This window comes from Podarcis erhardii (assembly GCF_964252035.2).
Source record: "Podarcis erhardii genome assembly, chromosome: 7".
NCBI lineage: Eukaryota > Metazoa > Chordata > Lepidosauria > Squamata > Lacertidae > Podarcis > Podarcis erhardii.
This window is the reverse complement of record NC_138511.1, coordinates 46,022,287-46,048,526: the sequence shown is the minus strand read 5'-3', so window position 1 is coordinate 46,048,526 and position 26,240 is coordinate 46,022,287. Positions and strand designations below refer to the sequence as shown.

General features: G+C 41.3%; 1 protein-coding gene and 2 long non-coding RNA genes across 5 annotated transcripts; 1 reads left to right on the top strand and 2 right to left on the bottom strand.

Annotated features, from left to right (window-relative positions):
• Window positions 1–3,411: 3,411 nt before the first annotated feature.
• On the bottom strand, window positions 3,412–3,917 carry LOC309347335. Its single transcript, XR_014158915.1, has 2 exons — window positions 3,801–3,917; window positions 3,412–3,766 (listed from the first exon to the last, which is right to left on the bottom strand). It is a non-coding gene; the product is annotated as an uncharacterized lncRNA (long non-coding RNA).
• On the top strand, window positions 3,776–26,234 carry LOC309347321 (uncharacterized protein). Of its 3 annotated transcripts, XM_081871821.1 has the most exons (14): window positions 3,776–3,970; window positions 5,995–6,118; window positions 7,195–7,319; window positions 9,046–9,136; window positions 12,926–13,005; window positions 13,824–13,868; window positions 14,606–14,640; window positions 15,793–16,430; window positions 17,444–17,509; window positions 19,062–19,139; window positions 21,518–22,317; window positions 22,702–22,781; window positions 23,061–23,150; window positions 24,610–26,234. In XM_081871821.1, exons 1-8 carry the CDS (start codon window positions 3,927–3,929, stop codon window positions 15,987–15,989), a joined length of 741 nt encoding a protein of 246 aa, XP_081727947.1. In that variant the 5' UTR covers window positions 3,776–3,926; the 3' UTR covers window positions 15,990–16,430; window positions 17,444–17,509; window positions 19,062–19,139; window positions 21,518–22,317; window positions 22,702–22,781; window positions 23,061–23,150; window positions 24,610–26,234. The 3 variants fall into 3 exon arrangements, with proteins under 3 accessions (XP_081727947.1, XP_081727945.1, XP_081727946.1); XM_081871819.1 differs by lacking the exons at window positions 3,776–3,970; window positions 5,995–6,118; window positions 7,195–7,319; ... (2 more) ...; window positions 13,824–13,868; window positions 14,606–14,640 and having other exon boundaries at window positions 16,011–16,430; XM_081871820.1 differs by lacking the exons at window positions 3,776–3,970; window positions 5,995–6,118; window positions 7,195–7,319; ... (3 more) ...; window positions 14,606–14,640; window positions 17,444–17,509 and having other exon boundaries at window positions 16,011–16,430.
• Window positions 17,343–19,055, bottom strand: LOC309347337. Its single transcript, XR_014158917.1, has 2 exons — window positions 18,691–19,055; window positions 17,343–18,654 (listed from the first exon to the last, which is right to left on the bottom strand). It is a non-coding gene; the product is annotated as an uncharacterized lncRNA (long non-coding RNA).
• Window positions 26,235–26,240: the final 6 nt, after the last annotated feature.

Below are 26,240 nucleotides of genomic sequence, written 5' to 3'. Positions count from 1 at the left end.
CCTGTTGCTTACCTGGTCCCACATAGCTATTATGACTAATGTTCCTTGATAGACCTAGCTTTCCATTAATTGGTCTAATTATCTTTTTAAGCTCTCTGAGCAAGTGGCCATCGCCTCATCTTGTAACACTGAATTTCACAAGTTAATTAAGTGCTGTGGGAAGAAGTAATTACTTTTGTCTCCTGAATCTACTACCTATCAGTTTCAATGGGTGGCCCTGAGATATTATTATTATGAGGGAATACAAGTGTTCTCTATCCATTTGCTCCCAATGTGCAAAATTTTATAAACCTCTGTCATGTCCCCACCTACCATATATTCTTTTCTAAATAAGTGCTCACTCAATTCAATGCTCCCCCTTCCTAAAAAAATCCTTGCTACAAAAAATTAGCACACAAAGGGAAAGGATCCTAGCCTTTTTCTCTGACATACTAATTTTCTGTGTGTAGAGAGTGGGGAATGGTTTGGTATGGAAGAATGCAGGTATCATCTGAACCATGCTCTGCAGTTTGAAGTGGCTTAGGGCCCTCAAATCTGATGGTATGCCTCCTCACCTACTAACTTGCCTATGCATTAAGATGAGACCCTTTTCCAAACTCAGTTTGTAGGAGACATATAATGCATGGGTCGTCAAAATGATGTCCACAGGTGCTGTGGCACATATGAGGGCTTCCAGTAGCCCCTAGACAGGAGCCCCAACCTCTGGAATTTTTATTTTAAAAAGGCTCCAGCTCTCCTAGAAAGTAAGTTATGGAGGAAAATGTGCAGGCATCTTCTAATCAATTTCTGTGAAATGAGAGTGGTGTTGCTCTCTTATATATATATTTTCTGGTATTCTCTGTTCTTATTTGACAGTAGCAGCGTGTGTGTGAACGCCATAATCAGCACCAGCAGGATATAGCTGACTTCCTATGGGTAAGCATAAAGTGATTGGGGGTGGTTGTCTCTAATACTGTGTTAAGCCACACTTCCCATGGCAGCCATTTTGTGTTATGCCACATTCCCTCCGTGGCAGCCATTTTCTGAGTGGCACCCCCACAACTTCGGAAAACTTCTGAAACTTTCTTAAAACTTTCTGAGACCAATAAGAGTTGAAACCTTTCTGTTCTGTTCCATAGATCTATTACCTAACAGCATGACTTGAGGTTCTTTATTTGACTGTTTACTATGTTGCAGGCAACATGTTGCTGCCAACCTAGCTGTTTGAAAGCATGTCAAAGTGCAAGTAGATAAATAGGTACCGCTCTGGCAGGAAGGTTAATGGCGTTTCCATGCACTGCTCTGGTTTCGCCAGAAGCGGCTTAGTTATGCTGGCCACATGACCCAGAAAAACTGTCTGCAGACCAACATTGGCTCCCTCGGCCAGTAAAGCGAGATGAGTGCCACAACCCGAGAGTCATTCACAACTGGACTTAACTGTCAGAGGTCCTTTACCTTTACCTTTTTATGTCGCAGGCAAGAGTTCAGTGCATATTCAGACTAGCACAAAGACAAGTTTTCAAATAACCTTCAGATTACTTGAAGGTTTGCTTACCACTCTTAATTTAGAAAATCCCAGAGAGGTGCAACAAACCTAATTCTGCACTGCTCAGGTGGCATCTCAAACTCTGTGTTCAGTACTGGGAGGCATACTTTTAAGGAGGGCACTCTCAAACTGGAACGTGTCCAGAGGAGAAAGATTAGGAAGGTGAAAGGTCAGGAAACCAAGTCCTCTGAGGAACTTTATGGTTGAAATGGCTGGGAGACATGATAGCAGTCTTCAAATATCTGAATGATATTTCATTCAGGAATTGGGCAGATGTTCTCTGTAGCTCAATAACACCTTTCTCTAAGCTGTCCCATCAGCCCCAACCAGCATAGCCAATAACAGAGATGCTGGGAGTAGTGGCCCAAAATACTTTGAGGGCACCACATTTGGAAAGGCTGCTCTGGCAGGCAAGGCTGCCCTGTGGAACGCCCTTCCAGCAGATGTCAAAGTGATAAACTACCTGACATTCAGAAGACATCTTAAGGCAGCCCAGTTCAGGGAAGTTTTTAACGTGTGATATTTTACTGTATTTTTGGTTTCTATGGAAGCCGCCCAGAGTGGCTGGGGAGGCCCAGCCAGATGGGCAGGGTCTAAATAATAAATTATTATTATTATTATTATTAAGGCTATATTGCTATTATAATTTTTTTATTCATGATTTGTTAATTACCATATTTTTCTGTCTATAAGATGACCCCATGTATAAGACACCCCCTATTTTGGGGGACTCAGATTTAAGAAAATGAGGGGAGACATATCCGTGTATAAGACGTCCCCCTAATTTTTTGACATTATTTTTTAGGGGGGAAACCCAGTCTTATACATGGAAAAATATGGTATTTTGTATTATTTATGCTGAGTTTGTTATTATGTTATTTATTGTTTGTAAGCCACTTTGGGATTCATTTGAATTAAAATTGGCATAGCATGACAACAAATCAATCAGGTATTGCTGGATTACAACACCCATCATTCCTGTCCATTGGCCATGATGTCTGGAGCTAGTGGGAGTCGAGGGCCACAGGTTCCCCATCCCTGCATTGCAGTAAGAACTGGCTGACAGTGAAACAAACTGTCCTTCACTGGAGGTATTTAAACAGAGGCTATATTATATGGCTATAAGTCAAGACATGACTGAAGATCCTGCCTTGAGAATAGTTGGTTGGACTAAATGACCTCTGAGATCCGTTCTACCTCTATGGTTTAAGCAACATGATTGTGTCATTGGATTCGTGGGAGTGGAGGCCCTTGGACTGCCATCCTGCCACCTGGTGCTTAAGCTCACACCTAACAAGGCCACCAGGAGCAAAATCCCACTTAATACAACTTACTTCTGAAAAGATGGGAATAGGATTTCACTGCGGTTCCTGCAGGATCCAACAGATGGTGATATTGCATAAAGAATACTTCTCCATCTATTAATGCTCCTACATGTAATTAAACACCCACTAATTTTGGAATTGTTATAATCATCCACAATAGTTCCTGGTTTGAATGAAACCATCATTCCAATGCATTAGCCAGAATTCAGTAGCCACACTCTCTGAGTCTCAGTCCCCACTTATAGGGAATAATATTGACCAACCTTACAAAGACGTTGTAATGATTACAACTAGATAAATGTGAGGGAAATGTGTATTACATACATACACTTTACAGGATGCGGTATAATCAACATTCTTCAGAATTAATCAAAATTTCAAAAAATAACAAAGTGCTATACTGTACAATTATAAAATCACCAATCACTATACAACAGAGGAAAAATGACTGCAAAACAATTTAAACTGAGGACAGAAGAGTAAAATCCAGAGAGCTACAACAGCATAAAGCAATAATATAATTTTAAAGGCCTGGGGAAATGAAAAGGGAAGTGCGGAAAATATAGTAAGGTATTATTTATTATTATTCATTGTAAACATTTTTATCCTGCCTTCAGATGAAAATGCTCACAGAGCAGTTGAGTGCACTGCAGAGCTTGCTTCAAGCCAGCACAGTTTGGGCCAGTTGGCAAGGCTCAGGAAACTGGGGGGAAAGGATGTCTCTTTGCGCGGATCTGCCCGCCTCGGCGTCCGACATCTTGAGCGGGCCGAGCTGTTTACTTTGCACAACGGAAAGCCCGCGCCAACGTCGCTTCCTCTTCCTGCTTTGCAGGCGCTGCAAGGGAAGCTCGGGAGGGGAGGGCGAGACGCGAAGGGGCCGCCCGTGCCTGCCCCTCCCGTCCTCCGGCCAGCCCACCTAGCCTTCCCCTCCCGTCCTCCGGCCAGCCCACCTAGCTCGGGTCGCGTTGGGAAGTCGCTGGGAGGAGGAGTCCAGCTGGCGGAGCGGGAATGAGGCCTCGCTCCTATTCAGAGAAAGGGGCAGGTCGCTTTGACACGGGTCTTCGGCAGCTGCCCCTATGAATCGGGAGCGGAGGTCGCTGCGGGACTCAAAGCCCACGGGGTAAGTTTGCAGGTCCCGGGTATCCTTGGCGTAGCTGGCAGGCAGAGGCCGCCGAATAAGCTGGCGGGTGGCGAAGCTCTTGAGTGTTTCGTAATCCCCTTTTAATCGGACTTTTACTCGCTGTAGGATATTGATTTTCCGAAGCAGCCCTCCCACCTCGGGACATTACTTTCCCGTTGCTGTACAGAGGCGCGCACGGTATCTTTTGCTTTGGACCACTTGGATGCGCTTCCAGCGCAAATGCAATCCATCCTCCGTCCTGCGTAGGCTTATTGCGCTGCGAGTTCCGAACGATTGCAGTGAAGCTTAGCTTCTATGTAAATGTGGGCAGGGTTTTACTCTATGAAAGTTTCACGTGCATCTCGATGGGGGCTGGGGCTTCCTTCCAAGTAATATAACCAGTCCTATCGGCCAGGCATAAAATACGTGCGTAAAACCCATACCTAAAGCTATGGTGTATACATTAAATAAATAAATAGCAATAGTTCACCTATCTCTATATTTTCCCTCTTACTAGGGAATAAAATAGTTTGTAGAATGATTCTGCCACTCAGTTTAGTCTGAATTTTGTCTTATGTCTGAGAAAGTGTTCTGTCAACACAGGTTTTACATTTAGATTTAATGAGAGCCTGCTGTTTTTGCATCAACCCACGTTTATAGTAGCTCTGCAGTGGGTGTCCAAAATTGTAAGTTCTTCTTGGACCAGCAACGACCAGCCCTGTATATTCCTTTTATATCTGCATTAGGCTGCTATTCTAAGGTTACCAGACACCCCTGTTTCCCGGGGACAGTCCCCAGATTTACAAATCAGTCTCCTGACAAAATCCCATCATTCTGACTCATTTCAGAGTGAAGTGTCCCCGGATTCACTGAAAAAAATCTGGTAACCTTATGCTATTCACCAGCGTGATAAAGACCACTTTGAGTACCCTGTGAGTGACCTTGTGGGCATGTCTGTGCAAGCTTTTTATGTTGGTATTGGGTGAATGCAAACCCCTTCCTAATCCCATAGTGCAATCTGGGACTCTCAATAGAAAAGAGAAAGGAGTGATACTAATGGGTGGAACTGTATCAGGAAGGAAGATCTTCTGTTCTCAGGAACTGCTTGCCTGCACCCCAGTTTTGCTCTAAATCTGGACTCTAATACAGAATTCTGCAAAACTTATATTGCAAGTTTCTAGCCCTTCTGATTTCTGGCAATAGTATCTGAAAATAGAGTGATGTGCAACAGGAGTAAATTTTGCAATCAAGGGTGTTTTTTAAAATAAAAATTTTATGATGCTCATAACTTATTCCTCAAAACACCTAATTTTCTACCACACTGCACCTGGCTTAGAATACAGTGGTACCTCCAGTTACAAACTTAATCCGTTCTGGAAGTTTGCAACCCAAAACTGCTCGTAAAATGAGGTGCGCTTTCACTAATGGTGCCTCCTGCTGCTGCCGTGCTGCCGGCGCATGACTTCCACTCGCATCCCGGGGCAAAGTTCACAACAAGGGGCACCTACTTTTGGGTTAGCGGAGCTTGTAACCCGCAGCGTTCGCAAGGAGGACGGTACGTAACATGAGGTTCCCCTGTACATGTTTCTGTTTTTTATCAAATAAGAATAGTGTTTTAGTTAAAGTGAAGAGCTTCTTGGATGAACTTTCTGTATACCAACTTGCAAATTGTTTACTATACTGATGATTACATGAGAAGGTGAGGTCATTGAATATGAAAGTGTTAAGGTCCTAGTAGTCCCATTAAGATGGCTGAACATGGATTGGCTGTGTACCTACATACATATGGAAGGGCATATGAAGCATTCTCCGGAGTAACATGGCTCATGTTGTCTCAAACATTCTCTGTGTTTTTCTGTTTTCTTAATGATGAATAAATGCACAATTGGTTTTAATGGTATAGCAATCTGGAAGATATTTAGTGTGATACCATGTTAGTGTGTTTTTGCCATGCCACTTCCCTTTCCTCCTATTTTGCACATTTTCCCATGCCTTAGTAATTTTAATTACTTATTTTTTTCCAGTTTAGACAATGAAGATAGCCAGACAAACAGGCCCTGCTACTTGGAACCTTGGATTGTGAATCTTCTGCTGGAGTACAAGGATTCTGAAACCAGAGAAGAGGGTCAACTTGGACATGTCCTGAGGGTATATTAATGTGACTTTTTAAGCAGTGATGAATGGGGAACTCTTAATTTATAAAATAAAATAAAATTCCATACTCCCCTTCCTACAAGGAGTTTAGAACAATGTCTCCATCCTCATTTTTCTCTTTACAACAATGCTGTGAGGCGGTGCTTCTCAAGCTATCTTGAAGTGTCCAACCCAACCTGGGCTGTGGTGAAGTTACCACGGACCAGTAGCTGATGGTTCACAGACCTGCCCCAGTCCATGTACCACCACTTTGAGTGGTTCTGCTTTGAGGTTCATTAGGCAGAGTGAGCAAGAGAGAGAGAAAGACTGGCAGAAAGCTTCATAGCAGAGTGGGGATTTGAACCTGCGTGTCCCATGTCCTGGTTCAACACTCTTACACCACATTAATGTGGACATAATTGATGCTTCTGCTGCTCCTGAGGCAGTGGCTATGTTCTGCCTTCTGAATCCAGAGGAGACCTTTTGCTTGAGCATAAGAGTTGCTTTATATTAGCGCAATCTCATGCATGCTTGCTCAGAAGCAAGTCCCTCTGTGTTTAATGGAGATTACCCCCAGGTAAATGAGCATAGGATTGCAGCCTATGTGCCTTATAGCCGGAGCTGCAGTGTTTAAGTTGGTTGATCAGTTAGATCAATTACAATATTTTGATTCACTAAAATGGTGCCCCTGTTTAGTTGGGAAGCAGATTGAAGTCCCCCCCCCCCCCCATTTTGTCTTTTAATACAAGTACTTGTAAAAATTGGAAGTCAGCACATACCAGCTTAGAAGAGAGTTTTTCTTCTTGTTAGGAGACTGATCTTTTTAAGATGATTCCTGTTGCAACAGGAGTATTCATCCTCTGAAAAATGGGAAGTCCCCTGCTCCCACAACTATTGCTTTTTTCTCATATGCAGATCTAAATTGCCATACTGTGGCTTTCAAAACTTTGTGGGTCTCCATATCTTCCTCATCCTGCCCCCACTCCCCACAAAAAAGAATGAAAGTCTCTAGAGTGGATTGGTCCCTATTTTTAATATGTGTGGGAAATACCTGACTTCTTTTCCTGCCTTATCTCCCAATTTATTGCTAGGTTCTAAATGAAACAAAGGCTCTAGATCATGATGAGCAGCTTCCAGCAGCTATTCTGTGCATCGCAGATGGGCATCATTATATTCAAGTGGATGTTACAGCCAAAGCTGTTCAGATGACAAAATGGTAATTTTTACACTTTATGTATGAACTACAGTGGTACCTTGGGTTAAGTACTTCATTCGTTCCGGAGGTTCGTTCTTAACCTGAAAGTGTTCTTAACCTGAAGCACCACTTTAGCTAATGGGGTCTCCTGCTGCCGCTGCACCGGCGGAGCATGATTTCTGTTCTCATCCTGAAGCAAAATTCTTAACTTGAAGCATTATTTCTGGGTTAGTGGAGTCTGTAACCTGAAGCGTATGTAACCTGAAATACCACTCTACATTTATATCTCAGCTTTCCGTCAATAAGCTTAGGTGGTGTACATGGTTCTCCTCAGTCTACATTTTAATTAAACAATGCATAATTCTTAAGAAAATAAGATGCATAATTCTTAAGAAAAACTAATTAAAATGGTCTCATACTTCTCTTCGTTGTGCTGATGTGGATACATTGCCAGTTCAAATCACTAATCAGTTGTTTTATGGAGATCAGTGACTTCATTGTCCAGTGTTAAAGCAACATCTCTTTGGTGGCCCAAGTGACTGGATTCTTTCACTAAATTGTGCAAGATTCTTTCTCCCCCCCCCCACCCCCAGTTGAAGGATTCCAAAAGGCTACTGTGTGAATCAGCACACACTCCACTTTTCCCTTGTCCCATCATAGCTTCCACAAACCAGAGGCTTAAGGCATAAAGCTGTATCCTCTGTCAGTCCTGATCAGTAGCTAATCCTTAGTTTAGCTAGCTTTTAAATTAACAGTGCCATGGGCCCTGCTGCAATAGATTTCTGAGAGGCATAGGTAGTGGTGACTTTCCTTGCTTTGGTTAGAGAACCTTGTTATGGTTCCTTGTGTTTTTCATTTTTATTACTACTTTGGGGTTTTAAACCATTTTTAGGCTTTTTCTTAGAATTATGAAACATGTACATTTTGTACATGCATGTACAAAAGCTAGCACATTAGCAATCTGCATACCATTCTGTGCCAAGCAATCTAAAATTCTGTGTTACAAAATCTACCAGAAGTCTCATAACACAAGAATGCCATTTTAAAAATTAACTTTAGACCTTTCATGCATTCTTCACTTTTTAAGACACACAAGAGAGTCTATGGTAGACAACCAGTTGTTAATTTCTATTTGCAGAGTAAATTCCATAATATTTTAGGTCCTGCATACATAATTACTCTATTCACTCTGAGACAGTGTAAGTTCTGTTCTTAGAATAATTTTTGCAAACCAATATGTGCACATTTGCATTTGCACACTGTTGGCAAACTTCATTCTGCACTTTCCACATGGGCTTTTGTAGAACTTGAAAGATCTCCCCACCCCGCCCCCTGAGCAATGTAGTGTGAGGAGGGAGCGGCATAGGGGTGAGTGATGAGCAATATGTGTTCCTAGCTAAAGGAAAGTAAGGACTAAAGAATCTGGTTCACACAGAGCACACAAGCACACTACTTGCATGATTATATTATTTTACTGTGTTTTGATGTAAACTACCTGCAGCCTTTGAATGATGATGTACAAGTATTTAAAAATAAATATATTCTCGAAACATATCTTTACTGTTATCTACAGTATTTGTTTTTGGATGTCCCTTTTTTAACAACGGAAGCTGAAAGTTTCAGTATTCTGAGGAAATGAATGGATTCTTCCAAATTTTGCTTGGAATTGCAGCCTTTTAGACAATGTGGCAAACTATTGGGCATGGCTATCACGAGAGGCAATACATGTTTCTTTCTTTTTTTTTAGTGCTCTACCCCAGTCTGGATTTTCCAGTATTGTTGGCCAGTTCATCGTCCTGCAGAATTTTAGGGTTTGTTTTAAAGAAGAAGCTAAAGTGGTAAGGCACATGAATATTTATTATTTAATTTATTATTGTTTATACCCCACACATTTGGCTGGGTTTCCCCAACCACTCTGGGCGGCTTACAACATATCTAAAAACATAAAAAACCCAATCCATAAAAAACTGCATTGCCACCCTCTCCCAGTTATCTACAGGTTGGTCCTAACCATGCTTAGCTGAACCTGGGCAGAATCCTCCCTAAAGTCGAGATTGCGATTATACTGAGTTTCTTACAGTGGCAAGGAGTCTAACCGTTTAAAACTGAACGTGACTGAATCTTTGCACTCAGTGCACAAAGGTCAGGCGTGCAACCAGTGAGCACAGAGACACTGAAGCCTTACGGCTTGTGTGTATTCTCACACCACACTTTTAGCTCACATGCATTCACCCAGATGCCTCTAAAGGACTGTTGGTTTTAGGAAAGTCTGCTGCCTACCATGGGATTATGCCACTGAGGTAATAGGAAGCTGGGCCTGTAGGATACCAAATTATTAGAGAATTTACCGTATTTTTCTGTGTATAAGACTATGCTTTTTTGCTTTTTAAAAAAGGCAAAAATTGGGTGTTGTCTTATATGTGGATAGTGAATGCAGAGGCGGGATGTGCGATTAATGGCAGCAGCAAGCAGGAGATTGGCAGCGGCGATTTGGCGGGTGATTGGTGGCTGCAGCAAGGCCTGCTGGTGATTGGCTGTGGCAACTGGGCCGGTGATTGGTGGCTGTGGCAAGTGGGCGGATGGGCTGTTGGTGGTGGCAAGTGGGCAGACAATTGGCGACTGCGGTGAGGTGTGCGATCAGCAGTGGCTGTGTTGTGTGATCGACAGTGGTGGGCAGGTGGGTGAGCGATTGGCGGAAGTGACTTCCCCCACCTCACCAAAAAGCTAAACAACTTAATTTCTTAATTTTGGGTTAAAAAAACAGGGGTTGTCTTATATATGGGGGCGTCTTATACATGGAAAAATATGGTATTTCCCCATATTTCTTCAGTGATGTACATTTCTAGCATCTTTTGCCATCTTTGTTGGAATTAATTCACTTTATTTTCTTTACTGGCGATCAGTAAAATTTGCAGAATTTGGCAGCCAGCTCGCTCACCAGAGCAAGACGGTTTGAGCATATTACACTGATTCTGGCCCAACTGCACTGGCTGCCAATTAGTTTCCTTCCCAATTCAAAGTGGTGGTTTTGACCTATGAAGCCTTAAATGGCTCAGGACCACAGTACTTCAAGGACTGCCTCTCCCCATATAAACAAACCTGGATTCTGTGATCCTCATCTTTCTTTGTGTGCCTCCCCAACCAGAGGTCTGGAGGGTGGCAACACAAGAACGGGGCCTTTTCTGCAGTGGCTCCCCATTTGTGGGATGCTCTGCCTAGGGAGGTTTCAGCTGGCACCTTCATTACACCCCTTTAGGCACCAGGTGAAAACGCTCCTCTTCAACCAGACCTTGGGCTGATTAACATCTTATACTCTCTTTTAAATGTGTTTGTGGGAGCTGGTGGGGGGCATGAGGGATATTGGTTTGTTGGGGGGCAGGGTTTGGTTGTTATTTTTATTATGTATTTTGTGTTTTTATAGTGCATTTGTATGTTGTGTAATAAAATAATAAATAAATAAAATGAAACACCTACCATTAATCAGTTAAAATCTATGTATAGTAATTGGATTGCAGCCTCAGTTTTCTTTACCAAAATTGCCTTTGTTTCCTCTGACCAGACCTATGGTGAAAATAATGTCGTTGACATCACCTCAGGCTCAATTATGAGCCTAGAAAGCAGGTGCTTTAGAAAGAAGTAGCCATATTTACGCGAATCTAATATACTATTGAATCTAATGTGCACCTCAATTTTCAAAACCTTGAAACCAAAAAAGTATTTGCTGGCGATTGAAAATGTGCCATCAAATCAAATGTGCATCCTAATTTTGCAAAAAAAATGTGCACATTACATTCCAGTAAATACGGTACTTAGAATCAGGTGCAGCTGCAATGCCTCACATAAATTGGCGGGAAAACATGGGAAGGCCTCAGCCAGCCTCCACAGGTTGGCTTGTATTTTATCTGTGGTAATAGGGTTCATCTGCTCCTCAGAAGTTCTGCTAGGATAATAGGGTGTGACTCTTGAGTTGGTTGACTTTTCTCCTGACACAGAAGGCTGCCTGGCACAAACCTTTGTCTGATTTGAGTTTGTCAGAAGAAGTATCATTGTGAGGTGACTTCTCCCACCTCCTTTAAAAAAATTGATACAGCATTATAGTCTTGTGAAAGCACACTCTCTTAAGGTGAGTTTGTGAGTAGTTACGTCCTGAAAATGGGGGCAGTTGTGGTGAAGCATGTTTCCAATCTCCCTCTGGCCCTGAAGATGGTTTTTTTTTGTTGTTGTTTTCTGTGACTGCAATTTATTTTCAAAGTTTTAAATGCTGAACCTGAAGATGGTGTTGAACATGTCACTATATTTCAGCCTAACCCACCTCATGAGGTTATTGAAAACTTAAATGATACTTGTTAAAGGAAAGGCAAGTCTTTATCTTAATAGCTGGGAACTTAATAGCTGGGAATTATCATTATTTATTTACTTATCATTATCATTTTGTGGGTAGATAATTTTTTCTAGCCTAAGTTTCTTGTGAAAAGGCCACATTTATCCCATGAACCTGAGGGGCAAAGCTAACATGTGAAGGATCCTTTATTGTCCCAAGTGGTATTATGTTGGCACAGCTTATATGGGACACAGGTTGGTCTTGAGCAGCTGACATGGACAGATACATTGTCCCGAAGCAAGTCTATGTTGGCTGGAGAGATCAAGGAGACATTTGCATTTTGCAATTCCCCCACCCCCTTCCCAACAAATCTTACGCTTACTAATATTAATGGACTGAAGGCTGTCTTCTTTTCCTCTCTCATTCTCTATTATGCTGTGGGAGCATAATATGATTAAATTTAGGGAAAGCCAAGAAGGGGGCTTCTGGATTTTGTTAAAGGCTCTGCTTATCTGTTCTCTCCACCTCCCACCACTCCCTGCATATCATTCAAACAGGTGTGCTAACTCTAGGGGTTTATGTGTCTTCGGCCCCCTCAGTCTTTGTTGGAAAGCGATTGGTTCCCCTTGATGTTGAGAGGCCCCAGCGTGCGTCATGCATGCACGTCACATGCATTGTGCATCATGTGTCACAGTTTCAGTGGCCAAAGTGCTCGACCTCCTCTAGATGGTGCAACATCACACATGATGCACACTGGGCCCCCTCAGTCTTGGGGGCAACTTGGCACCTCTGCATTCAAGTAATAATTACCGTATTTTTCGCCCTATAGGACACACTTTCCCCCCTCCAAAAATGAAGGGGAAATCTGTGTGTGTCCTATGGGGCGAATACAGGCTTTCGCTGAAGCTTGGAGAGTGAGAGGGGTCGGTGCGCACCGACCCCTCTCGCTCTCCAGGCTTCAGGAAGCTATCAGCGAGCCTGCGGGAGTTCTCGCAGGGCTCACTACGCTGCGGATAGCAGCCTGCTGCCCGGCGCGCAAGGGCGCCCTGAAGCAGACATCAGCCAGCCCCACAAGCTCGGGGGACAGCGGGGAGGCGCAGCGCCGCCATACCGCTGTTCCTCAACCTGGTTTTGGGGAGGAAATAAAGGAAATTTTTTTCCCCTTTATTTCCCCCCCAAAAAACTAGGTGCGTCCTATGGGATGAAAAATACGGTAAATCAAATTTGGGAACATGTGTTGCCTTATGTTGGACTGAATACACATCCAGGCACAACATACCTAATTCTGCCTTTCCTTCACTTTCAGGAGGATTGCCGATTTTACCTGGTACTTGATTGTTTCCGAGTGATGCCCATGAAGCGGAGGGAACGGAGGCAGCAAGACTGGTGAGACTTTCTCTGGGCTTTGTTATGGGCTTGATGTGTGAATTTGCATGGAAGAAGGTTGGCTAGAAAATGCTTAGATGAGTCTTTATATGAGTCTGCTTGAATTTGCATCACATTTTACTTAAGCTTGGTAAATTAAACTGGGCAGAATGAATTGGTATGTGTCCTTCCTCAACAGTCTTATTTTGTTAGAGCCTTACTACCTGTGATGTGAATGAGGTGGTTAGCAATCATATTGTGGCTTTTATAAGTGCCAACACAGAGGTGCATGTATGGTTTTATCTCAGAAACTCCAGGTATGGTGAGGTGTATGGTGTGGGAAGGTTCGAATCTTCTACTCCCAGCCACAATTTAAATGAAAATAGCCTCTGCTGCATACCAATTTATATTTGGGGAAAATGTTTTCATTAGCGTCCTGTGTAGTTAGGCCCTTACCTCTTTTAGTTCAGTGCTGTAGCTTTCTCAAATTGTCAAAGAAGGGGATTTGGAAAGATGACAGGCAGTGTACCCTGGAGGCAGCCATTCATTTTTGAGAGAATTGCTACTTAGTGATGTTTTTGTTACTGGAAATTGAAGCTGCAAATTGGTTGTTTTTAAAAATGAAAATAATAATAATTCTCCAAGTGGCTTTGGTAACTTTTGATGGCCTTGGGATCTACCATATTCAGAAACTAAGAGTATTCTGTAATTTTTCGTATGATTGGTCAGGTTTCGAAATCCATTCTTTAATCCATTTGTTCTTCTGCTCTGAGAAGCTTAAGTGGTAACTTTGGACTATGGTGAAAAGCTGGGAATGCTAAGATGTCATCTTTTTATAGCAACCGGGAGCCCTCAGTACTGGAGAAGATAAAGGAACTGTGGCAGTAAGTTCATGGTCCAACAGTTGTTTCTTCATGCTTAATATGTGAGTTAGCTTAAGATAGCAGTTGAAATATTCTATGTGGCTTACCAAAACACGTTTCAGGTTCTGTTTTGCACATATTAGTAAGGTTTTTGTTTTAGAACAGTCAGAGCTCAAAACTTCAGGTTCTCAGTACAGAAAGGGCTATTGTGAAGATAACATGGAATAACCTTCATGGACACTACTCTGAACTCCTTGGAGGAAGGATAGTGCAATGAACAGCAAAATATATTACTGGAATTGATCAATAGTTCTGTATGTACAGACAATAACTTTTCACTAGATGATGATATAGACTCTACTATATAGGAATCGTCCATAGTCCACACATCAGTTTTTCTTTCTCTTGTTTCAAATGCCAAATTTTGCAGTAGAACATGTTTGTAAGGAAAATTATTAGGAAGCTAATAGTCCCTTAACTGAGATATTTACTTTCTTGTAATCAATCCAGAAGTAGAGAAAGAATGAGCTGTTCAGAAAGAAGGAGGGATTTACTGTACTAGCCATTTCTAAGATGTCATAACAAGTATTTTGGAATAGGGATGTGCTAAAATGTCATCCTTAGAGTGGATCAAACTGGGTCAGATAAAATCAATTAACAGCAAAATTTGATTCAGACATAAAAAGGAGGTTGTTTGAAGGTTTGGCAAACCCATTGCCATTCTTAACTCTAGGTTCTATTTTGTTTGTGTCTTTCAGGAAAAGCCTTGCTCTCCAGCCCTGGTCCAGCTCAGGTATTGTATAGTGAGCATTGGACGTTTCTAAAGGGAAATCTTAGTGTAACATAATAGAAGGGGCTGGTTGGTATAAGATTAATTAAGTCTCCATATCATACTTGCATCATGCAGTACTGCAAGCCCGCAACCTATGTGGAACTGCACATAACTGACAAAACACATACAGCCAGGAAGACCTGTAAGAAGCCATTAAAAAACCAAGTTTAAAAAACCTCTTCCCCTTGCTTCCGGACCACTTTTCAGATCAACTCCCATCACTCTCAGACCACCCCCACTTGCTCATTCAACCTTCCCCACACATTCCAGATGGCTTTTGCTCACTTTCAGGTCACTTTTCCCTTGCTCTCCATGCAATTGCTAGACCCTTTCTCACTCTGATTCTCTGAAGGTGCCCAAACACTCTCCCAGGTGACTGCAATGGCAGATGGGATTGCCAACTGTTGTTTCTCTACCACGTTTTGATTTAACCCTATTTTTCCTGTGGTTTTCTGATTTATTTGTTTATTTTTTGGTCACCCGCATAAGGTTGTGATTGCATAAGTAAAGTGAGTGTAAGTTTCAGGCTAACTGTAAGTGGTTTTTCTGTCCCTTATTGCCTTAACAGAGAATTGATGGGTGTTTGCATTGCATAGCTCTGTGTTACTTTTATTTATTCCTAAGATTTCTTTCTTGCCCTTTACCAGATCCCAGGGCAGGTTACAACAATATAATACACAATTATAAAACAAATAAAAACATTACAGTTCTAAGAATGGGTAAAACTGTTTTAGCCAGATTAGTATATATTCAACAAAAGAGGTGGATTTCACTAAACAAAATCCCTTAACTGTCAGTGGACAACGGTGCATCTGGGCCACTTACAGCAGAGGACAAACATTTTGTAATCTGCTTTTAGATAGCAAGATTACATCCTGATTTATATGTTTTGCTGACAGCAGAAATTTTCACCTTGTTATTGCCAGAATATGTTTACCTTGGATCAAATTACAAAAAGACTGATGCAAGCATATTTCTGACTAACTTTTAAAATTGGCCTAGTGTTGTAGGCATCTGTTTCATTTTCATTTAGCTCTAATACGAAATGTTATGGGACTCTTGTTCCAAAGCTAACACCCTATTTTACTGTGCACATTTCCTTTTCCTGTAAAGAGCCATCATCTGTTTCTGAAGTACTGCAGGAGATAAAGCAGGATCGACTCAGTACTTTAAAAGAAAATGCCAAGGATTGTCTCAGTTTATTGAACCCCAGCAAGCTGTTGGATTCTGAGCAGTTGGCTGTATATTCTGACACCAAATGGCAGGTGGAACGCAAGCAAGATAAGGTCTGTTCTCTGTTCTGCCTGTGACAACATCTCAACTGAAAATCACAGGGATGGGGTGTGTGGGTGTGATGGTTGAATGGGTAGATAGATGATGGAAGAATAAGGAATAAAAAATACAGATCAAAACTGATAAAACCTTCAACCCTGAAAGTAAAGCAGATGTCAGGTTTTTTTATTTCTCAAATCAGTGGATCTGGTAGAATTTCCATACTGGCAGTAAATAGCTGAGATTTGCTCACCAGGGTCCCTTATTTTCTATTTTATTGAACAGTTATGTGATTGGTAAGATTTATTGGCCTGTTAAGCACTGGCTGGGTCTGCGTGGATCTGTTGTGCTATGCAGGGAAGCAGAAGTGGAGTAACAATTCTGATTTTATGTTCACCAGAATTTCTTTGCCATCCCAGCCAACCTGTTGATGATCAGTGCAGAAAATGAAGCATTACTTCACAAGTCCTACCTACCAAGTGAGTGCCAGAGTGCTGGGTGAAAAATGACCTTAGTTAAGGATGGGGCCTTCCTTACGCTGTAAGCCCCAGGCAGCATGTTCAATAGCTAGGGGTTGTGAGAACTGTAACTGAGTATTCAGAGTGCTCCCCATTCTTGCTCTAGCCTATGAATTTGCCAAATTACTTCATTACGAAGCAGTTCTGTTTATTTTAGAATATCAAGTGTCCCTAGAACTTCATAACTAAATGCCATCATTTTAATGGCAATCTATAAGGACTGACAAAGCTTAAGTATGTTTGAGAGACCAAGGTTGAGGTTTTGTGGACAGAGGATTCTGTGACCACAACTAGGAACTACATTTTAAAACAGCAGTGGTAGAAGGGAGAGTGCAAGGTCTGGCTGTTTTTATTGTCCACCACTGCTGTTTTTTTGCACAGAATCTCATAGATCTTATAATCTTGCTACCATTAAAATGATCGTTATGAATTAAGGGTGAGGGCTGCTGTGAGCTGAGGTGGTGCATTTGTCAGATAAGAAGAACTGAATCTGGCCCACCCTCCATAGGCCAGGTGGACAGGCTACCAATCCCCTGGCATCTTATGATGTCAGGTGATTCAAAGTTCAAGTTTCACAGTACTAAGATCACATATAAGCCTCTGCCTGCTCCCTTTTAAAGAGAAAGTAAGAGCTTTTGGTGTCTGGTGCCTTTTTTTTCCTTGCTTCATTTTAAAGACTAGTCAAAGTGTTAAGATTGGAGGTAAGAGAAATGCTGCCTAGTCTTTCACAGTCTTGTTTCCTTGGTAGGTGAAGACACCTCTTCGTCCAGCCCTTTGGGGAGGGGTAAAGTGTAATGGGGATGGAAAAGTGCTTTTGCTTGCTGCTTCTGCCTCTTGGTTTGGTTGTTGTGATATTTATGGTGATTTTCATTCCATTTTTTTTACTGATGGTGTTAATTTTTTAATGGCTGGTTCTAATACATGTCTTTTTGGGGGAGTCCGTGCTAAAAATCAGATTGTCCTTTATCTTACAGAGCCCTCTCAAGCTATTCTTGAGAGTACTCAAGATGATGAGCAAAGTACTGTATCTTTTTTCAGTGGTGAGTAGCAGTAGTTGTCTCTCTGCCTGCAAGGCCACAAAAGCGATGTATGGCTTTTCTGTTGACACAAGTGCAGCTTTCTACTTAAGGGGATATCACATTATCTAAAAGACACCTTGGTCCACAACTGAGCTCTCAAAGTCTAGAAGACTACAGTGGTACCTCAGGTTAAGTACTTAATTCGTTCCAGAGGTCCGTACTTAACCTGACACTATTCTTAACCTGAAGCACCACTTTAGCTAATGGGGCCTTCCGCTGCTGCTGCGCTGCCGGAGCACGATTTCTGTTCTCATCCTGAAGCAAAGTTCTTAACCTGGAGCACTATTTCTGGGTTAACGGAGTCTGTAACCTGAAGCGTATGTAACCTGAAGCGTATGTAACCTGAGGTACCACTGTATTATGAAATCAGTAGTTTTACAGATAATGGTTGCTTGTCTGTATCCAAAGCTCCTACTGAGCAGCATCTCAATAATAGTCATAGGAAGTTGAATTTCATTTGGTGCCCAACTTTGTAAGCTAAGAGTGGAAACCTCTTTCTGCCTGAGTATCGCATTCCCTAGTGGGCAGTCTTCTGGGTGCCACATGCCAGTGGTTGGCAGGGCAATGGGTGTAGGGAGTTATTGTTTGTTACTATGGTATTTTTTGTGTTTTTATACTGTAAACCATCCTGTGATCCTTGGATGAAGGGTGGTATATTAATATTATTATTATTATTATTATTATTATTATTATTATTATTATTCACCAAACTAATAAATCTGCTGAGACCTTGAAATGCTGCAGCAAGTGCCCTTGACTCAGTTACAAGGAAAGTTGACAAATGTGAAGTTCACTTGCTTATGCTTCTTAATCTATCTAATGAGGTCTGGATAGTGGTGGTTGAGAGCCATGTGCTCTGTAATCTCTTCAAAACCTGACAATATTCATGCTTCATACCCATTTACTGTAGGCTCAGATACATCTGGTGGCTTGCTTTGCTATTAGATTTTGGGATGAAACCTTATAAGGACTAAGGAGCACATTGATAACTACAGATGTGCAGTTCTCCATTATAGCATGAAATTTTTAAATAGGTGTTATTTGACAGGGAAAAAACATTTGTGACCGTGGATGGCTGAAAGTAGTCTCATATGCGGCCAGGGAGTCTTGAAAGGATGTGGAGATAAGATATCAAATGCCACCCCCCAAGCTACAATGCTGTGCATGTGGTTCAAAGCTATTCCATAAGCATTAGTAGTTGTAACTTCAGAACCTCTGCTCCTATTTTTCCACTCAACTAATTTCTGAAAACCTGCTCTGCAGTTGATATTTTGAATGATCTTGAACTTACTTTGAGGGCAGACCATGCTCCACCTTAACACAGCTTGGGAGGGGAGAGGGTAGTTCTGTCCTACTTTGGTTACACCGGCTGCCTTCTTGGAAGAGAGAATTTCTAGAATTGTTTGAATGCCCAGAGCTCTTTCCCATTACTTTAACCTGACCTCAGGGTTGCCTGCACCTTTAAGAGGCCTATTTGCAGGGAAACAATTGATTGCACTCTTTTTTTTGGCAGCTGAATCTGAAAGCCCAGATGGTTCCTTAGAAAACCCTTGGGATGAAATTCCAGGAATGACTCTGTCCACCTCCAGTGGTGAGTATTTATGTTGTTGTCCTACTGCCTGTGAAGAAAGTTGTTCTGTTTCTCTTTGTACCAGGTATTTGCATCAGTGGATATTTCTTTTGGCCTTGATAGTAAAGATGAAGTATAATTGGAATTTTCAGCATGAAAGAAAGTCAGATTGTTTTATTGAAGAAATCAAATACAAATGACACAAGAAGTTAAGTGTTGATGTTTTTAATTGATATTTTGATTTATTTAAAAATTTGTAGTTTAGGCTGCTAAACGTTTCTGTGATTCAGTGTTCTCAAGGTTTCAAAAATTAAACTTTTATTTATTTTGCTCCTTTCTTGCTTTCAAAATAATGAGGTTTGGGCACTATCCAGCTAAAGTTAAGTGATGTAAGTCATTTATTTTAGAAATCAATGGAACCTAGATATTCTTAATTTTGGGTGGATTATGATGTCTGAAAATTATATTCTCAATTTTTTTTGAAGAGATACTTGGAAAATGACATGTATACTTAATTCACAGCGAAGCAAAAACATTACCAGGCATCCTTAGTAGTGCAAGTATGTTCATCTTGAGTTTCTACTAGAAACTGGCAGCCGGAATAATCTGATTTTGTTGCAGCCACACTTGCTGTCTTTAAATATCTTAGGTGTTAACTGGTGGTTGGGTTTGCTTGTTTTTTACATTCTGGTTGGAAACAGTGGCTAAATTGGGCCGGTCTCTTCCATGCTTCAATACTTTCTCCTTCCCAGTGCTATTTTTCTAGAAACCCTAGAGGGCTGCTGCCAGTAAGTGTAGACAATAGTGAACTAGAAATCAGCAAATATGTCCTCTCTTTTCCGCTTCAAAATATGGCAACTCTACCATGAACATATCTCTTGTTCTCTTAGAGTAGCAATGGTGCCCACCTGAGAGGTGCTGGAACTGAGTTTCTGTGAGTTCCCTCTGAAAAAAAGCCCTGCCAACACCATAGTTCACTTCACCATCTTTCTGCTTTGTAAGATGAGACACAAAGGGCTTTTTACCCTTCTCCTACAGTGTGAATAGCAATTTGCAGACGCTTTCCTTTAGTATGCACCTCTGCTGTTCATGCCATTCGCTTATGCCATTGCTCTTGCAGGGATATGAGCAACAGGGCTGCATTATAAGGAAGTGGGCATTGCCAAAGCCTCTGACTCTGTTCATATTGAGGGTGAGAGAGTTAAATTTGTCTGTGTCTTGGGCCCAAATCTAAAATAATGAAGGAGGTTATGTTCCAATCTAAATTCTGTTATTAAAGTGCCTGTGTCGGGCTTAAGTTTTGATTGAGCTGGAAAAGGAAACCACCACATTCTTCTTTGAAGCTGCTATAAGCCTCATTTGAGTGTTTTTTTCTCCAGTGAGACAAACAGCAACTAGGGAGTTGGAAGCTAGATTGAGATAATGGGATAGGCAGGAAAGAGTCAACCCCCCCCCCCGGCCTGTAGTTACTTGAATCAAAATGTGAACTCTTTGTGCTGCTTTAAAGGAAACGCACACACAAAGAGAGATATCACTCACTGATCTCTTGCATCACACCCCATTTGGCTCATGCTTTGAATTAGACAAGTCAGTGGGTAAAGTGTTACAGGGAAAAATGGAAAAGTGGTTGCTGACCAGATGTGTAAAACCTACCTGTGGGCTAGGGCATGTTGAAAATGAGGGGTGCTAAAAAGTTGTAACATGATTTGGGAATTAAAAAAAAATACTTTGGTTAAATAAATATAATTTTGTTTTGCTTGGTAATTAAAATGTGTGGAAAAGTGCATAGAAATCATTAGAAATGATTGCCAAGTATTTGCAGTTATACAATATATTTAATACATATTTTATATTACCTGACACTTTCAGAGGGTTAAACATCTTCTTTTGTGTTTTCCAAGAGTTTATTTGCTTCTTAATCAAATGTAGACTTGGTAAGCTAAATGTCTAATCACAAAAATAGCAGATTTGAATTTCTCACATCCAAAAGCATATTTTTAAGATTCCCCCCAAATGAAGAAATTTGCAAAAATTAAATTTTACCCACTAAGATGACATGCTCTACTGTGGCACTAAGCTCAAATTATTTATATTATAGTTGTCCTCCTGTCATGGCCTGTTTGGAGCCTACATTGTCATCTAGCCAGTCAAAATCTCTTACAAATCAGGTTCACGTCCCTGTTCCTGTCCCCTTGAAATGGCAGAATTACCCACATGCAAATATCCTTCAGAATATCGTGTAATTCTTGGATATATTTGCAAGTAGCTGAGCATATTTTATGTTGACTTGACTTTCACAGCCATTTTTTTTGAGATCATTTGTACCAGGTTCACAGTAGCCTGCTTGTTTTCTTATATGACTTAAAAGTAGTTGTGTGTTTCCATTTTTGCTTTGGCAGACACATCTGGTATATCACACAGCCTCCCCTGCGCACAGCAGGTGCTCATGGCTAATACTGCTGGGGAAGAAGAGACTCCACGCTCCAACAGCTGCACCCCAGATTTACTGGAACCTCGTGTTCATATGTCCCACTGTAGCTCTGGCCAGGATGCGCCAAAAGAGACTGTGTCCCCATCACTACTTCCTTTTCACAGCAGTACATCTCCCAAGGAATCTGCCAGTCAAAAATCCAGCTCTGTTGCATTGATCACTGCACATAGTGTCAGCAAAACTGCAAATACTGATGAAACCATTCCCTGTGGCCCATCACTGAGGAATTCACATTCTCACACTAATATGTGCCTTCGCTCTTCTGTCCATTCCCCAATTCAGAGAAATATCTCTCTTGGGTCCTTGTCTGAAAATACAGAGGAAGATCATATGGCCCATTTGCAGAGGGATCAGACTTCGGTGAGAAGATCTGGGGAGAAATTCCTGGACATAAGCAGGACATGTGTGGCAGCTAAAAGGAAACAAATGACTCTAGATGAGGAGCCTACTGAGACTTTCTCTGTTCCCACATGTACCAGTCTGAAAGCCCTAGGGCAGCATACTACCACGGCCTTTCCAGAATCCAGTAATATGGAATTGGTAGCTATGAACATGTCCAAAAAGAGCCGGATAAAGGAGATGCAAGTTCAACAGCATCAGGTATCAGCCCAATTTAGATGCACAGAGGGAGTCCTGGGAAAGGGAAGGGAGCCAGGAGCCTCAAAAGTCATCACTAGGCCAGAAGAACAGCTTGGAGTTCAACAGCTGGTAAATCTGATCTGGGTGAACAATGATGGTAAAAACCCTTTGAAACACTGGTTTATAGCCAGGATTCTCATAGTGTGAGTAGGGGCTCCCTACTCTCCCTTTGAGAAAGCCTAGTCTCTTCTTTGCCCCCACTCCAAATATTGTATTTATGTTTGATTCTACCAATAGGCAGAGTGTAGAGTTTTATATTCACTTGTGCAACATGAATGACTTTTCCTCACCAGTTGTGTGGCCTCATGGCTTGAAATCCCTGTCTCTTCCCTTCTTCCCATCCTCCCTGCAGAAAGTGGTTTGGGAAAGAAGTAGCCTGTAAATCTCAAAAGACAGAGCAAGGTAGCAAACCTGACTTCAAATTCACAAATCTGCTTCTGTTCCTTCCTGCAGGAGTGTGTGAGAGGAGCCCCTTTTCATTTTACGTACATGCCACCAACATCTGAACTCTGCTCCCAAGTGCACTCTACAAGGTTAGTGTATTTCCAAGCTAGTAATACTTGAAGTGATATGGGAGACAGAGGGATTGCTCTGCATAGAGTCCAAAGGAACTGTGCCTACTGCAGGAACAGGAGAGAAATAACTGGGAGAAGGTAAAAGTAATTGTTCAATGACTGCTGCCTTCCATAAGATCTTGTTAACCGGTATTTTTATTTTGAGGAATATGACACAGCAGGCAAGAATGATCTGCTTATCCACCATCCTATGATCCTATTTTCACATTGTTTCCTGTTTTTGTTTTTGTTTTGCAGGATCTCAAGAGCATTGCTGGCATGGGCATGCTGGGTTTTCAACAGCACACAGAAATGATAGTCTTTGCTGAAGTTCCTTGTTCTTCTCAGGTTGGATTTATCTAGTCACCTTTGCCATATTATAATGATTAGTACCTTACATATTAAAATAAAATTTTGAAAACAAGTGTTTAGTATTTTAACCTTTAAAGGTTTTAACCTTTAAAGCCCTATACGGCCTAGGACCCTCGTACCTACGGGACGGCTTCTCCTGGTATGTCCCACAGAGGAACTTACGGTCTTCAAATAAAAACATCCTGAAGGTCCCAGGCCACAGAGAGGTTAGGCTGGCCTCAACTAGAGCCAGGGCTTTTTCGGCTGCGGCTCCAATCTGGTGGAACGCTCTGTCACAAGAGACTAGGGCCCTGCAGGACTAGGGCCCTGCAGGACATCTTTCCTCTGCAAGACAGAGCTGTTCCACCAGGCCTTTGGTCAGGGCACAGCCTGACTCCCTCCTTTGGCAGTCTTTACAGAACTTTAGCCTGTGGTTGCCATCAATTTGATTTTAATTAATTTTATAATGTTTTTAGAATGTTGCACTATTTTATTGTTATTAGCCGCCCTGAGCCCGGCTTCGGCTGGAGAGGGCAGGATATAAATAAAATTTATTATTATTATTATTATTAGTATATGTAATGGCTCAAAAGAAAGGAACTGACTTCACAGGTGTGCCAGCGGTTGTAAAGCAGAGGCTATTCTGCTTTTGTCACAAGGGGATATGTTAGCTGCTTCCACAGGGGATGGCCAAATAACAATACCACAGTACAATCTTGTAGCGCATGCTGTTCCTAGAACCAATGATCAGAAAGTAAGCTGACCATACTAAATTCTTGTTCTCTAAGAGCGTAAGACCCATTTAGTCCAGCATCCTGTTCTCACCGTGGTTAACCAGGTGCCTATGGGAAGCACGCAGGCTGGACATTAGTGCAACAGCATTCTCCCCACTTGTGCTCCTCAACTATTCAGAGGCATACCAATTCCAATACTATCACCATTGCTAGTAGCCACCAATAGCCTTATTCTCTATGAAGTAGTCTAAACCCCTTTAATGCCATACAAGTTGGTGGCCATTACTTCATCTTACAGTAGCAAATTTCATTGTTTTCACTGTGCACTGTGTTAGAAATACTTCCTTTTATCTGTCCTGATTCTTTCAACATTCAGTTTCACTGAATGGCCCTGGGTTTTAGTGTTAGAGAGGGAGAAAAACTTTCTCCATGCTTAAAACCTCTATTATGTCAATCATTGTCCCCCATTCATCTTTGCTTTAAACTAAGAAGCCACATATGTTGTAACCTTTCCTCATGGGGGAGTTGTTCCAGCCCTATTCTTATTTTGCTTGTCCTTCCAATTCTACAATATCCTTTTTGAGATACAGTGAGACTAGGACAGAACACACTATTCAAACTGTGGTCACACCACAGTTTTTAATAAGAGCATTATGACATTGGCAGTGCTGTTTTAATCATTTCCCAAAGGCTCCCTAAAATGGAATTTGCCTTTTTCACAGCTGTCGCACCCTGGGCCAACATCTTCAAGAAGTTATCCACTACGACTCCAGTTTGGATGCCATAAGAGTGAGGTTGGGATTTTAATGCTTTCCACCAGTTTTCCTGGAACAGATAGTAAGCTGACCGGGCTGTAATTTCCTTGATTCTACTTGGATCCTTTTTGAAAATTGGAGTTAACTTTCCAGTGTTTAGATATAGAGGCTGATCTTAGGGACAAATTAAATATTTTGGTATAAAACAAGCAAATTAAGAACTTGAGTGGATGACATGTGGACCTGTTATTCTTTTCATCTTTAATTTCTGAGTAAGGGCTGGAATTTTATCTCTTCTCACCACTATTTGCCTCAAACTCCTTCCTGACAAGGTTCATGCACATGGATCTGGCCATTACCTTTCACAAGGAAGACAGATGCACAACATTCATTCAGCTTCTCGGGAATCTCCTTTTTCTCCTGTAGTACACCTTTGAGTCCCTTGCCATCAATAGGTCAAATTGCCTCCCTAGCAGGTTTCCTGCTCCAGTGTATTTCTTATTATTGCTAGTCTTAAGTTTTAAGCAATATGCTCTGCTTTTTGAATTCCTTCTTGCCTGCTTGTATTCTTTCGTTGTTTTAATGAGGATAAAACTTTTCTGAAAGAAGCCTTATTTCCTCCAATAGCTCAGTAGGTTAACTATGTAGGCACATTCCTGCCCTTGGTGGTACTTTTCCTTATAAGCATTATACATTGGAGCTGAGCTTGCTAACTCTAATTATTTATTTATTTATAATAAATAAATAACCAATAAAAAGTAAAGAAACATTATATGGAACCTACTCCATTTAAGTTTTGTATTCATATTTCCTGTTCAGTTTCTTTAAAAAAATGAAATGAGAATAAAGAATATTGATTGCCTAAGTGTCAATGGGATATTAACAAGCTGAAATGTGTGCAGAGGGGCTACCAATATGATAAAGGAAACCAAGCCTTATGAGGAACAGTTGAGGGAATTGGGTATTTTTAGTCAGGTAAAGAGGAGAGGAGATAGGAATATTTACTGTGAATAATACCTTCTTGTGTCAATGTCAGTTTTGAATTGAATTATAGCATGGGTCTGTAATTATTTTGAACATTTCCCCATTTCATTTAATTACAAAATGTCTTATATAGCTTACATGCTTGATAAAATGAAAACAAATTTAGAAAAAAACAGCTCTCATAGAAAATATGTGCGTGCCTTTTTTCCAAAACTGAGCACAATAACTCAAATACTGTTTGAAAGTTTAAATAAAACAAATCTTTACCTTAAATGTAAAGAAAACCAGCTATTTGTGCTAGAATATATCTTAAATATACATGCAATATTTGCTTGGTAATTGATGATAAATACTGAAGAACAATACATAGAGCTAGATTCCCCCCTGCATTTTAGTGTGTGTCAAAGTCTATAGGAGTCTTGCAGTTTAATTCTTAAACCAGATTGTTCTCAAACTACAGAAACAGGATTCCATGGCTGTAGCTGTGTGTATCTCTTTCAATATTATTTGGGGATGGGGGGGGGCATGAGTTCCCTGAATGACTGAGGCTCGGTGAGAATCTTATTATTACAGATTTTCTACACCCAAAGCACTTGGGTGTAGTTAAACTTAGA